This window comes from Panicum hallii, chromosome 5 (genome assembly GCF_002211085.1).
Source record: "Panicum hallii strain FIL2 chromosome 5, PHallii_v3.1, whole genome shotgun sequence".
NCBI classification, from domain to species: Eukaryota; Viridiplantae; Streptophyta; class Magnoliopsida; order Poales; family Poaceae; genus Panicum; species Panicum hallii.
Window position 1 is genome coordinate 15,855,312 of NC_038046.1, and position 11,392 is coordinate 15,866,703.

Here is an 11,392-nt window from a genome sequence, read left to right on the forward strand (position 1 = left end):
CGGATCTTCCTCTACAGAAATATGCACGGAGCACGTACGGCGCGTGCCAACATGCCACATGTCTGCCACTCGTAAGCCACCGCGGTGCGGAGCACGAAGTAAAGCAGCAGCCAGTTCACGGTTCACACGAACTAGCAGCTCCATTCTGTGCGCGGGCCAAGCAGGGGCGGCCGGCGGCGCGACCCCAGAAGCCACCAAGGGCGCCGCGCAGGCCGGGAGCCCGAGCCACGCCGCGGAAACACCCGCCGGTCCGAGAGGCTCCCCCAAAGCCAAGGCCTGCTGCCGCGCGCCCTGACTGGCAGTAGCCGGCCAGAGCGAGCGAGCGGCACACGACGCCGTCACGGGTGCCGCCACTGTCCGTGCCGTCCCGAGCCCACACTGCCAGCCACTGTACCCCAACGCAGCACTCCTCCCGAAATTCCCCTCCCCCGAGACGAGACGCAGCCCCAGCAAAAAGCCACCGCCCGCAGCGGGAAAAAAGCGGCGACGCCAGCCAGTGAGGGGCAAAAGCTTCATCACTTCCAGCTCCAGCTCTCAGCACCCCTCTCCTCGCCTCTCCTACTCCCCCACAATGCCGCCTCGCCCGTAGCTGCGTCCCCAGCTCCCGCGCCTGCCGCAATGCCTAGCCCCCGCGCGCCCCTGGCGGCGCTGGCGGCCCTGCTCGCGGTCGCCGCCCTGGCCCCCCGCGCCGCCGCGGAGCCCCCGCCCAGCGAGCGGTCCGCGCTGCTGGCGTTCCTCACCGCGACCCCGCACGAGCGCCGCCTCGGCTGGAACACCTCCACCCCGACGTGCGGCTGGGTCGGGGTCACCTGCGACAGCTCCGGTTCCACCGTCGTCGAGGTGCGCCTCCCGGGCGTCGGCATCGTCGGCGCCATCCCGCCGGGCACGCTCGGCCGCCTCACCAACCTCCGCGTGCTCTCGCTCCGCTCCAACCGCGTCCTGGGCTCCATCCCCGACGACGTGCTGCAGCTGCCCAACCTCAAGGCGCTCTTCCTGCAGCACAACCGGCTGTCCGGCGCCATCCCGCCGGGGATCGCCAGGCTCGGCGGGCTCGAGCGCCTCGTGCTCGCGCACAACAACCTCTCGGGCCCCATCCCCTTCGCGCTCAACAACCTCACCGCGCTGCGGGTGCTCCGGCTCGACGGCAACAACCTCTCCGGGAGCATTCCCAGCATCAGCATCCCGGCGCTCGCCGTCTTCAACGTCTCCGACAACAGCCTCAACGGCTCCATCCCGAAATCGCTCTCGCACTTCCCGCGGGACTCCTTCGCGGGAAACCTCCAGCTCTGCGGCGACCCGCTCCCGCCATGCGGCAGCCCGTTCTTCCCCCCAGCGCCGGCGCCCGGGATGAGCCCGGCCGGCGGCGGCCCCATGCCGGGCTCCTCCAAGAAGCGGAAGCTCTCCGGCGCGGCAATCGCGGGCATCGTCGTGGGCGCCGTGGTGGCAGGGCTCCTACTCCTCATCGCTATCGTGCTCTGCGCCGTGTCCCGCAGGCGGAGGGGCGGCGCGCGCGAGGGGCCCAAGGCCGCGACGACGTCCGCGGCGGCGGCGGCGGCGGCGGGGAGAGGGCAGCCCCCGCCGGCTTCCGGCGAGGGCGGCGGCATGACGTCTTCGTCCAAGGAGGACCTCGGGGGCGGCGCGTCCGGGTCGGCCGCGGCCGTGGCCGCCTCTGCGGCGGGCGGCGCCGCGGGGGAGCAGAGCCGGCTGGTGTTCGTGGGCAAGGGCGCCGGGTACAGCTTCGACCTGGAGGACCTGCTGCGCGCGTCGGCGGAGGTGCTGGGCAAGGGCAGCGTGGGGACGTCGTACAAGGCGGTGCTGGAGGAAGGCACGACGGTGGTGGTGAAGCGGCTCAAGGACGTGGCGGTGGCGCGGCGCGAGTTCGACGCGCACATGGAGGCGCTCGGCCGGGTGGAGCACCGCAACGTGCTCCCCGTGCGCGCCTACTACTTCTCCAAGGACGAGAAGCTCCTCGTCTACGACTACCTCCCCAACGGCAGCCTCTCCGCCATGCTGCACGGTCAGTGCCCGCACCATCCCAATTCCCAACCTCTCTTCCTTGCTATCGCATTGCCGTCGCCTAGCAACGGGTCGCGATCGCCGGCGTCGCTGCCGCATTGCCTGCAACTTGCCCCTGCTTGATCTTTTTTTTTTTTGTTTCGCGCGGCTGGGATTTCGTTTCGGTTTCGTTTGCGACCCGGGAGCGCGGCAGGGGAGAGGACCGGCGACTCGGGGCTTCCAAATCGTCTTCCCTTCCCGGATGCTAGGCACCATCCATCCAGAATCCTTTCGCGCGCTGGGATGATGCAGCATTTACTAAACACAATTCCGTGAAGAATCGCGCGAGAAACTCACCATCAGAAACGTCCCCTTCAATTTAATTCGGGGCGACGTCAGGTGGGTGGAGTACGATCTGGCACGCCGCGCCGTCACCCGCGGGTACGGCGTCCGTCGCATCGGCCGCGGCGGCGCGCGCTGAAAATTCCGCCTGCACCGGGCGGCATTGATGGCCGGCCGGTCGCAGGTTCTTTGGTAGGCGCAGCCGACGGGGCTGGGGAATTCTGTTCTTTCCTTTCCCGTATATTATTGTTTCCTCCGGCGGCGAGTGGTGACTGGCGAGCGAAGAGCCGAAGAGAATCCCCGGCTCGCCTCCCTGGCATGTGGGCGGCGGGGATGGTGGTGGTGGTTCTCGCGCGCTTTTCTTGCCCGCTCGCTTTCTTTTCTCTCCGCGCTTTTCTGCGCGCGCGAGAGAGAGAGAGAGAGAGAGAGAGAGAGAGAGAGAGAGAGAGAGAGAGAGAGAGAGATGCCGGTGGAGGCAGTGCGGGCGGCGTGGTGGTGGCAGCTGCGTGCGCGGGAGTGATGAGCCAGCGTGAGGGGGATGGTGCCCGGCCGTCCGTCCTGGCTGTAAAGCCCCGGCCACCGATGGTCCCTGCCCCGCCCCGCCCTTGCCCCCCGGCCCCTCCTCGTGGTCGTGGACGGTCACGGCGGACGGATGGGATGGGGGCGCGCGCCCCGTGCGCGAGGATTGTTCCCTCGCTTGTCCGTAGCCATCGCATTGCCCCCAGCAAGCAGCGACGCGAGACTCGGAGCTGGAATGATCCGGAAGGCCAGAGCCGCGTCCCGCTACGGCCACGCACACGGCACACGGCCCTCGGCCGCAATGGCGCGGCAGGGCACACGGCGGGTACTACGGGGGCGGCGGGGGCACGGCGAGGCTCCGCGTGCCGCAGTTAATGCGCACGAGGATCGGGCCGGCGTGTTTGGTACCCCCTCCCCTCCCGCCATATCTCTGCGCCCCGTGCTGCCCGTCTGATACTACTACCACGCAGCATGCTAGAAGTTAGTGCTCAGGAACAGTAGAGAGCTGGAAATATGCTCTCTCCGGGGGGCCGGTCGATCAACTGTTCTCGCTGTGGCTCGGCTTGATGGTAGTAGGAGTACGCGACTGCACAGAAATTCCCTGTACGCGTAGCACTTGGGCACTAGGATATGCTGCTAGTAGGGGCGGCGGCAGTAGAGTAATGCCGCGTGAGCTGTCGTGGTGGGCGCCCCTCGCCGCGTTCGTAGCTCGCTCGCTACGTGCTGACGAGTCGCCGATCGAGTTCGGGACGGACGGCAACGCGTGGCCCGGCCCGGCTCGTTGTTCGCCTGGGCGCCCCACAGGGTCCAGTCCTTTCCTTCCCCGATCGCCCCCCTCCGAGAGAAGGGGTAGCTGCCCTGCCCTGCTGCCCAGGCAGCGCGACCGGGCCCGTGGCCGCTGGAACGGACGAGTCGAAGCAAGTTCGTGTACTCTCCCCGTTTCTCTTCGTTCCAAGGAAATCTAGATTTATCAAAACCATCCATATTTTAGAACGGACGGAGCCTGAATTTCAGGTGTGGCCGCAGCAATGGAGTGGTAGATACAGCGTGCATGTTCTTGGTTAGCCCGCATTGCAGTACAGTGGTGCCACGACCACGGCTTAGTCAATGCACAATTATGCTGCCATCATCGTATGTAGTAACTGCCGCTGCAGCTTATAGCAGCCTTAGCAGGAACCCAGTGTGCTGCCTCTGCCGCGTGGGCCTAGTCCCGGTCAATGCTCTTCACTGCCTGCCAAAAAGAAATCACAATTCTGCATTTGTCGCTCATCGGCTCAGTTTGCGTGCAATCACGTCACTGCGTGGTCTACTGTGTGTGCATTACCTCATCAGCTCATAGAATCTTCCAGCTAAAGTATCAGTCCTTAGATTGAGAGTTGAGTTCCTTCGATTTCTTAAGTCAAAAATACAGTTCGCAGCGGCATTTGTTTTCTCTCTCTCTCTCTCTCTCTGTTTTTTTCTTGAAGAACTGGCATTGTTTTCTTTGTGGCCGTGCAATCATGCAACCTACTAGTTCGGTGCTCCTCGCTGGTCTGTCACGTCCTACCACTACCAGTCCATCTACCAGACGTGCTTAGCCCAATGAGTTGCTGATGAACGCCTGTCTTCTACTATCTCTGTGATGCGCTATTCTAATTAGAGCATTTTAGCCTGTTCTTAATTCCGTTTCTCAGCAGACCTAATCAACCTACTGCAGCCATGGCTCGTCCCTTTTGTGTCCTTGTTTGTTGCCGTCCAACTGTCTTGACCAATTGCCGATGTCTTGTCCTCGCTACGCTGCATGCCGGCTGCAGCCGTCCGCGTTCTCTGCATTCCAGTTAGCGCTGCGTTTGTTTAACAACACTTGCGTGACCGTCGCTGATTCCCTGACAGCGACAAACCACTGTGGGTTTCAGACCGGTTCAACGTGGTTGTTTACTCACCGGCCGGATAAACAAATCCAGCAGCACTTGCATTCTATTTTATCACTTTGTGACATTGTTCTTAGTGCCAGTCATATGACTTGGTGCACGTGAACTTTCTGTTGGTTTCTGCACTAAAAAATTGTGTGCTTGTTCAATCAGCAATTCGATGGTTTCATGCTTAGTGAAATCTTTCTGAACATGTTTTTGTCTGAAGAAAAAAAATAGGCACAAAGTACTAGTACATTGCATTGCATTGTTGTTTTGCTTTCGCAATTCCCTTCAGCTAGCATTCTCACGGGAGCCTGTGCCCGTCACACGTGCAGGGAGCCGGGGCTCGGGGCGGACGCCGCTGGACTGGGAGGCGCGCATGCGCTCCGCGCTGTCCGCCGCTCGCGGGCTGGCGCACCTGCACACCGCGCACAACCTCGTGCACGGCAACGTCAAGGCCTCCAACGTGCTGCTCCGGCCGGACCCGGACGCGGCGGCGCTCTCGGACTTCAGCCTCCACCAGCTGTTCGCGCCGTCGTCGACGCGGGCCGGCGGGTACCGCGCGCCGGAGGTGGTGGACTCGCGCCGGCTGACGTTCAAGTCCGACGTCTACTCCCTCGGCGTGCTGCTCCTGGAGCTCCTGACGGGCAAGTCCCCGGCGCACGCGTCCCTGGAGGGCGACGGCACGCTGGACCTGCCCCGGTGGGTGCAGTCCGTGGTGCGGGAGGAGTGGACCGCCGAGGTGTTCGACGTGGAGCTCGTGCGGCTGGGCGCCAGCGCCGAGGAGGAGATGGTGGCGCTGCTGCAGGTGGCCATGGCGTGCGTGGCCACAGTCCCGGACGCGCGGCCGGACGCCCCCGACGTGGTCCGGATGATCGAGGAGATCGGCGCCGGCCACGGCGGCCGGACGACGACGGAGGAGAGCGAGGGCGTGCGGGGCACGTCGGAGGAGGAGCGGTCGCGGTCGGGGGGCACGCCGCCGGCCGCACCGACGCCGTGAGCGCCGTTAGAGGAGGGTAAAGTACTAAAGTGGTTCTTCGCCAGATTAAATTGCATAGGTTCTTTGGTGCTGTATGTCTGTGGACCGTGGTGTTCTGTTCTTTCTCCCCCTTTTTCCAGGGCATTGTTTTGTTGGATCGAATTGTATTTTTCCTACTCCCCTCCATCTCTCTCTCCCTCAGGCTTCATTCATGCAAGTAAAAAGAAAATGTAATTTTCTTCAGCTTCTTTGTCCCCTTCGTGATGTTTGTTCGACACTTGTCCCTTCTGTTTGTCGCGCTGAAGCTGAACCAAGTAGGAAAACAATTTTTTAAGGGAAAAAAGGAACAGGCTGAGCTGAGACTGGGAGCAACGGAATGCCAAGCCTAATCATTGGCAAGCTGTGGCCTTGCTCGTCGCTCCACCAGTATCTTTGTTGCCGCTCGCTTGTCTGTCACTCAAGCCTGCGAAATGCCTTGCCCTTTACTCATGGACGGAGCAGTGGCGCTACACTGCCTTCACATGATTTCTTGGGGGCAAGCTTATTCGGCGGATCAGTGATGATCGGTGCGTTGCGGGTAAGATTTTCTTGTTCCAGTTCAGTGGCAGCACAACACAATACACGGGGCGGTGTCGGGTCAAACAGGAGCGCGCGTTCCCGTGGCCGTGTCATGTGAAACTCCAAAGCGCTCCATGCTATGCTCGCACATGGCACAACGACCTGTCAACCTGAGGCCTGCTGAGCCTGACAGCACGTGGAGAAATCTCAGCGGCGATTCTACTACCGGTACCGGGCATGGCGTCGACCCATGAATCAGCGGTCAACTGCTAAGGGATCAGATCCGCGGACGGATCAAGGCTGCCGGCGGGGAGCTCGTCCGTGTCCTGACGCGGCCGCTTGCTCAAATCCGACAAGGCGCGCTAGGCTGACTGACCGGGCGTTCTCATTCCAGCCTTCCAGTTCTTTGGCTCGTCCTGCATCCATCGGCATCCCTCCCCGTCCATGTCCTGCGCTCGCTGTCTCTGGTCTCTGGGTGCTCCTTGACAAAAGACACTCGTGACTCGTTGGCACTGGTCAGCAACAAGAAGCCAGTCATGCTGCCACACTAGAGGGGCTCGCTGCGCTCCTGTAGGGAGTAGGGATGGGCACGACACGACGCCTCACGGCCTCAGGACCGATGCGTTGATGAAGCCATGGTGCCATGTCCCCCATGTAGGCCTGGGTCCGCCGCTGGGTCACCGGGCAAATCATGGGATCAAGATCTGATCTACTCCGGCAGCTACATTCCTCCCCGAAGTCCCCCCACCCCAGCAGGACAGAACAAAATCGCATCAAAGCAAGCGGGGGCAGCAGGCAGAGTGGCAGAACAGGCGGTCCTGTGATCACGCATAGGTGGTAGCAGACGGAGGAGGAGGTGGAGGGCGGGTTGATGGAACAGGCACCTGGGGCTTTCCCCCCGGAGACGCATGGTGGGGCTGTGCCTGGCCTCCCCCGCCATCGTCCCGTCCGTCGGGCCTCCGCACTCGGGAAAGCGCGAGAGCGAGCGAGGAGCCCACTCTCACGTGGCGCCTTGTTACAACCTGGCCCGCGTGGCCCCGCCTCTCGCCGTGGGCCGCGCGTCGACGGGCGGCAGCGACGAGCCGGCGAGACCCAGCCAGCTCGCCGGGAGCAGCGAGCGTGCCCGATAAAGCTCGAGGGCTCGAGGCCTGGAGCGCGTGCAAAGTCACCGCTGCCACTGCCAGTTTAATCAAAGCCGTTGAGCTGCGGATCAGGAGTGCAGGTCGCATTGTGCGTGATGTGGAACTGCCGGCTAAATCAGTTGCAGGAACGCACTGAAAACTCTTTTCTGGAGGCTGCCCCAGTATAACTGACTAACTGTTGGAGGATGCTTCCCCTTCAGATCCCGTAAACTGGAAAAGAAAGGAATTACTATCGATGATGTGAGGTCGGTACTTTTTTCCACAGCAATTTGGTACGGAACAATGTAAGGTTGGTGCTCAATTGCTCATCACACGAGAATCGGAACAGGTGCAGATCTGGAAAATCGACAGGCACGCAGTAACTGTAACCATATACTTATAATTTGACAGATAGAACAATTTTTGCAATCCTTCCAGTCCTTTATTATAGTTCAGAGCATGGATGTACAGTCAATCTATTGTAGGGAGAGTAACAGGACAATCCGTAATCAGCCCACAGCATCTAGGCCAACCTTGTCTTCTAAAATTCCCAAAAGGGGCCAGCAAAGAGTGCACAGTCTGATCCCAAATTCAGCAAGCTGGACAGCCATCACAAGCGCAGCACATTTCACAACAGTCAACATGATATAGGTTTCATAAGCCAAACAGTTACTCCTTTTTCAGCAAATAATTCAAACATCTATAGCTGCAAACTTCAGAAGGAGCTCTGTGCCAGCACAAACAGCGCCACTGTTTGCACGCTGCTCCAGCTCTTCAAGATGCCCGTCTTCTGATTGGAACCTTCTGACCTCGTGAAAATGGCCATAAAATCAGATCCAGACTCCATTCTGTATCAGAGATGTCAACATAAGCCTGCATACAAACATGTCTGTGTTGGAAACAGTAGTTATTTACTTCACAAGCACTGATGATGGATATGAACCATTTCTGAAAGTTGGGACGCTTCTTGTTCAGACCTCGTAAGCTGAACATGCAAGGAATTACAGCCAACGATGTAAGTTTGATGCTTATCACAGGAGAATAGAAAGAGTTGAAGATCTGGAAAATCTGAACTCATGCAGCAAAAAGTAACCATAAGTTAGAGAACCCTTTATCATCTGATGAAAAATAAACAGAGCAATTTTAAGATCCTCTAGACTTGTATGCAAAAGAATGGAAGATATGTACAATGAGCTAATTACACTTTACAGTATGGAAAATACTGTTATTCTATTGTCTGAACTGTAACCAGGACTACAACAATTATTTGCCCATTGCGTCTTCTGACAATTCCACAAAAGGCCCAGCACATAGTGCACATTCTGATAAAAAAATTGAGCAAAGTGGGCACACATAAGCGCAACATCCCCAACATGTTATCCATAGTCACAGTACACTTTTTTGCAAATAATTCAAGGTCCACGCATTTGTACCTGTAAGCCTTCAGAGCGAGCTCTGTGCCAACACAAACAGTAACACTGTTTTCTTGCTGGTCCGGGCTCTACATGGTGCTCATTTTCTGATTGGAACTTTCTGACATATAGAAAATTCCTGTTGATTCGGATGCAGGCTCGATACCATATCAGAGATGTCAACATAAGCATGCTATTGATTTTACTGCACATAAACCTGTATATGTTAGCGACAGTGGATATTTACTTCGCAATCACACCGATGACAAAAATGAATGATTTCCATATGTGCAATGCTATATAATAATTTATAGCTGTATGTGTCACATTGTCGGGACCATTTTCTGTTATTTACTGCATTCAGCAAGCAATCTTAGTAAACTGTCCGTCGTGCCTCCATCATCGAAACTACTATACATGTTCAGAAGCGATTGTATCACGGATTTGGACAATAACAGGCCCTTTTTAACAACGCAAGCGTGAATTGCCTTTCCACAATGTACAGAAGCCACAAGTTTAACAGCAAGGATCACTGCTGAATAGATAGTTGGACTGGGTGCTGACTCTACCTCCTGCATCTTGAAATATAGATTTGTTACCTGCTGATGCATGCCATTTTGGGCTAAGCCACTTATTAATAGGCTCCAAGTGCGCAGATTGGGGCGTGTTTTAGTCAGAAGCATCTGGTTGAATATGTCTAGAGCATCTTCGAACTGGCCATTTCGTATAAAAGCTGAAATTACTGAATCCCAACATGCTGCAGTTGGGGACATGCCTTCGAGCTGCATCTGATCCAAAAGCTTCAGAGCCTCAGAATTCATGCCGCGATCTGCATAAGTGGAAATCATCACTTTCCACAGGACTGGGTCTCTCTGACTCATGGCATTGAACACTTTACGTGCATGTTCAATCCTCCCAGTACTCGCGTACAGGTCTATCAAGCCACAAGCAACAGTCCTATCTGAATGAAGATCATTTCTGATTGCGTAACCATGAGCAGCTGTGCCCACCATCATACTGCAAGACTTTACACAAGCCATGATAATGGATGCCAATGTCACGCAATCGAACTTGAGGTTGGTCTCCAGCATTCTTCGACAAGTGTCGAAAGCCTTGTCAATCTGCCCATTCTGAAAATAACCAGCAATCATCAAATTCCAAGTGACAATATCTCTCTCTTCCATCTGCTCAAACACCCCCTCTGCAGCCTCCACCAACCCAACTTTACAGTAGAAGTTGATCATTGAGCTACCCAGAATCACATCAATCTCTAACCCACTCGATACGGCTACAGCATGGCCCTGCCTGCCCCCATCAACAACATCAAGCTCTGCGGATGCGGACAGCAAGCTCACAACGCTGACCCTCGTCGGCAGCACGCCCTCAACCCTCATCTCGTAGAACAGCTCCACGGCCTCATCGATCCCGCCATTGTGTATGTACGCCATGAGCATCGAGTTCCAGCTCACCACGGTCCTCTCCGGCATTGCGTCGAACACCCCTCTCGCGTCCTCCACCTGTCCGCACTTCCCGTAGAAGTCCACGAGGCTGCTCATCACGTACACGCACTCCGCGATCCCCGCCTTCCACGCGTACCCGTGCACTGCCCTCCCGGCACGGAACAGCCCGAGCCCCGCGCACGCCTTAAGCACGGTGGGCAGGACGAAGTTGTCCGCGGGGACGCCCGCCTCGAGCATGGCCGCGAACCCGTCGAGCGCCCTGGCGTGCAGCCCCGCGCGGCTCCAGAGCCCGATGACGGCCGCCCACGCGTAGGCGTTCCTGTCCCTGCCCGGGAGCGCGCTGAACGCGCGCTCGGCGTCGGCGAGCGCGCCGCAGCGGGCGTAGAAGACGGCGAGCTTGGTGCCGACGTACGCGTTCCGGCAGTAGTAGGGCCCGCGCTTGACGAGCGCCGCGTGCACCTGGCGGCCCGCGCGGAGGGACCCGGCCGCGACGCAGCACTGGAGCAGCGACGCGTACACCTCCGGCCCCACCGAGACGGCGGCGGCCGGGGAGGACTGGCGCTCGGCGTGGGCGACAAGCGCGAACGCGTCGCGGAGGGCGCCGTAGTGGGCGTGCTGGGACAGGGAGCCGAGCGCGGCGTGGAGGGAGGAAGCGGCGGGCCTCGGCCCCGGCGCCGGCGCGTCGTGCGGTTTGGAAGGGTGGGGGCTCGTGATGGCGGGAATGGGGAGTGGGAGCGGCGCCATTGGAGGCGGGGCGGAGCTGCATGCGTCGCGAAGCGGGAGCCGGGAGACTGGGAGAGCGGAGGGGATAAGAGGGTAAGGGCCGTGAGGTGGCGATTTCACAGGCTAATGGTCTGGTATGGGCCTCTTATGGGTCGTTTGGGCCCCAAAGGTAACCAGTTAGAAAGATGAAGCTTCCTGGGCCAACATGGGCTTGTCCGTCGGGCTTCCTTGATACCGCTGGGGATCCTTAGTCTGACGTGGCATGCAGCCACTGGCTCCTGCTGCTAAAAAATACGATTTCCCGATGTGATAGCCCTGACCTTTGCATGTCTGCGTCTTGTCTTCGGGCGACTGGAAATGACATGATCATCCTTACGGCAAAGCCGCTATT

The 11,392-nt window shown here is 58.7% G+C and overlaps 2 protein-coding genes across 7 annotated transcripts; one reads left to right on the plus strand and one right to left on the minus strand.

The window, feature by feature from the left end:
• The first annotated feature begins 338 nt into the window (after positions 1–338).
• LOC112891375 (probable inactive receptor kinase At2g26730) lies at positions 339–6,005 on the plus strand. The gene is made up of 2 exons (XM_025958216.1): positions 339–2,017; positions 5,084–6,005. The coding sequence occupies exons 1-2, from the start codon at positions 619–621 to the stop codon at positions 5,746–5,748; spliced, it is 2,064 nt and encodes a 687-aa protein (XP_025814001.1). The 5' UTR covers positions 339–618; the 3' UTR covers positions 5,749–6,005.
• A 1,821-nt stretch (positions 6,006–7,826) lies between these two features.
• On the minus strand, positions 7,827–11,068 carry LOC112895974 (pentatricopeptide repeat-containing protein At5g55740, chloroplastic-like). Of its 6 annotated transcripts, none has more exons than XM_025963999.1 (3): positions 8,840–11,068; positions 8,350–8,391; positions 7,827–8,279 (listed from the first exon to the last, which is right to left on the minus strand). In XM_025963999.1, exon 1 carries the CDS (start codon positions 11,020–11,022, stop codon positions 9,166–9,168), a length of 1,857 nt encoding a protein of 618 aa, XP_025819784.1. In that variant the 5' UTR covers positions 11,023–11,068; the 3' UTR covers positions 7,827–8,279; positions 8,350–8,391; positions 8,840–9,165. The 6 variants fall into 6 exon arrangements, with proteins under 6 accessions (XP_025819784.1, XP_025819779.1, XP_025819783.1 ...); XM_025963994.1 differs by having other exon boundaries at positions 8,384–8,474; XM_025963998.1 differs by having other exon boundaries at positions 7,827–8,295; positions 8,384–8,474.
• Positions 11,069–11,392: the final 324 nt, after the last annotated feature.

What these genes read in the sequence shown, in the direction of transcription:
- LOC112891375 (XM_025958216.1), top strand. Translation starts at nt 619, where the DNA reads ATGCCTAGCCCCCGCGCGCCCCTGGCGGCGCTGGCGGCCCTGCTCGCG. An exon ending in CCTCTCCGCCATGCTGCACG is followed by an intron (nt 2,018 to 5,083) that starts GTCAGTGCCCGC and finishes TCACACGTGCAG; the next exon opens with GGAGCCGGGGCTCGGGGCGG.
- LOC112895974 (XM_025963997.1), bottom strand. Translation starts at nt 11,022, where the DNA reads ATGGCGCCGCTCCCACTCCCCATTCCCGCCATCACGAGCCCCCACCCT.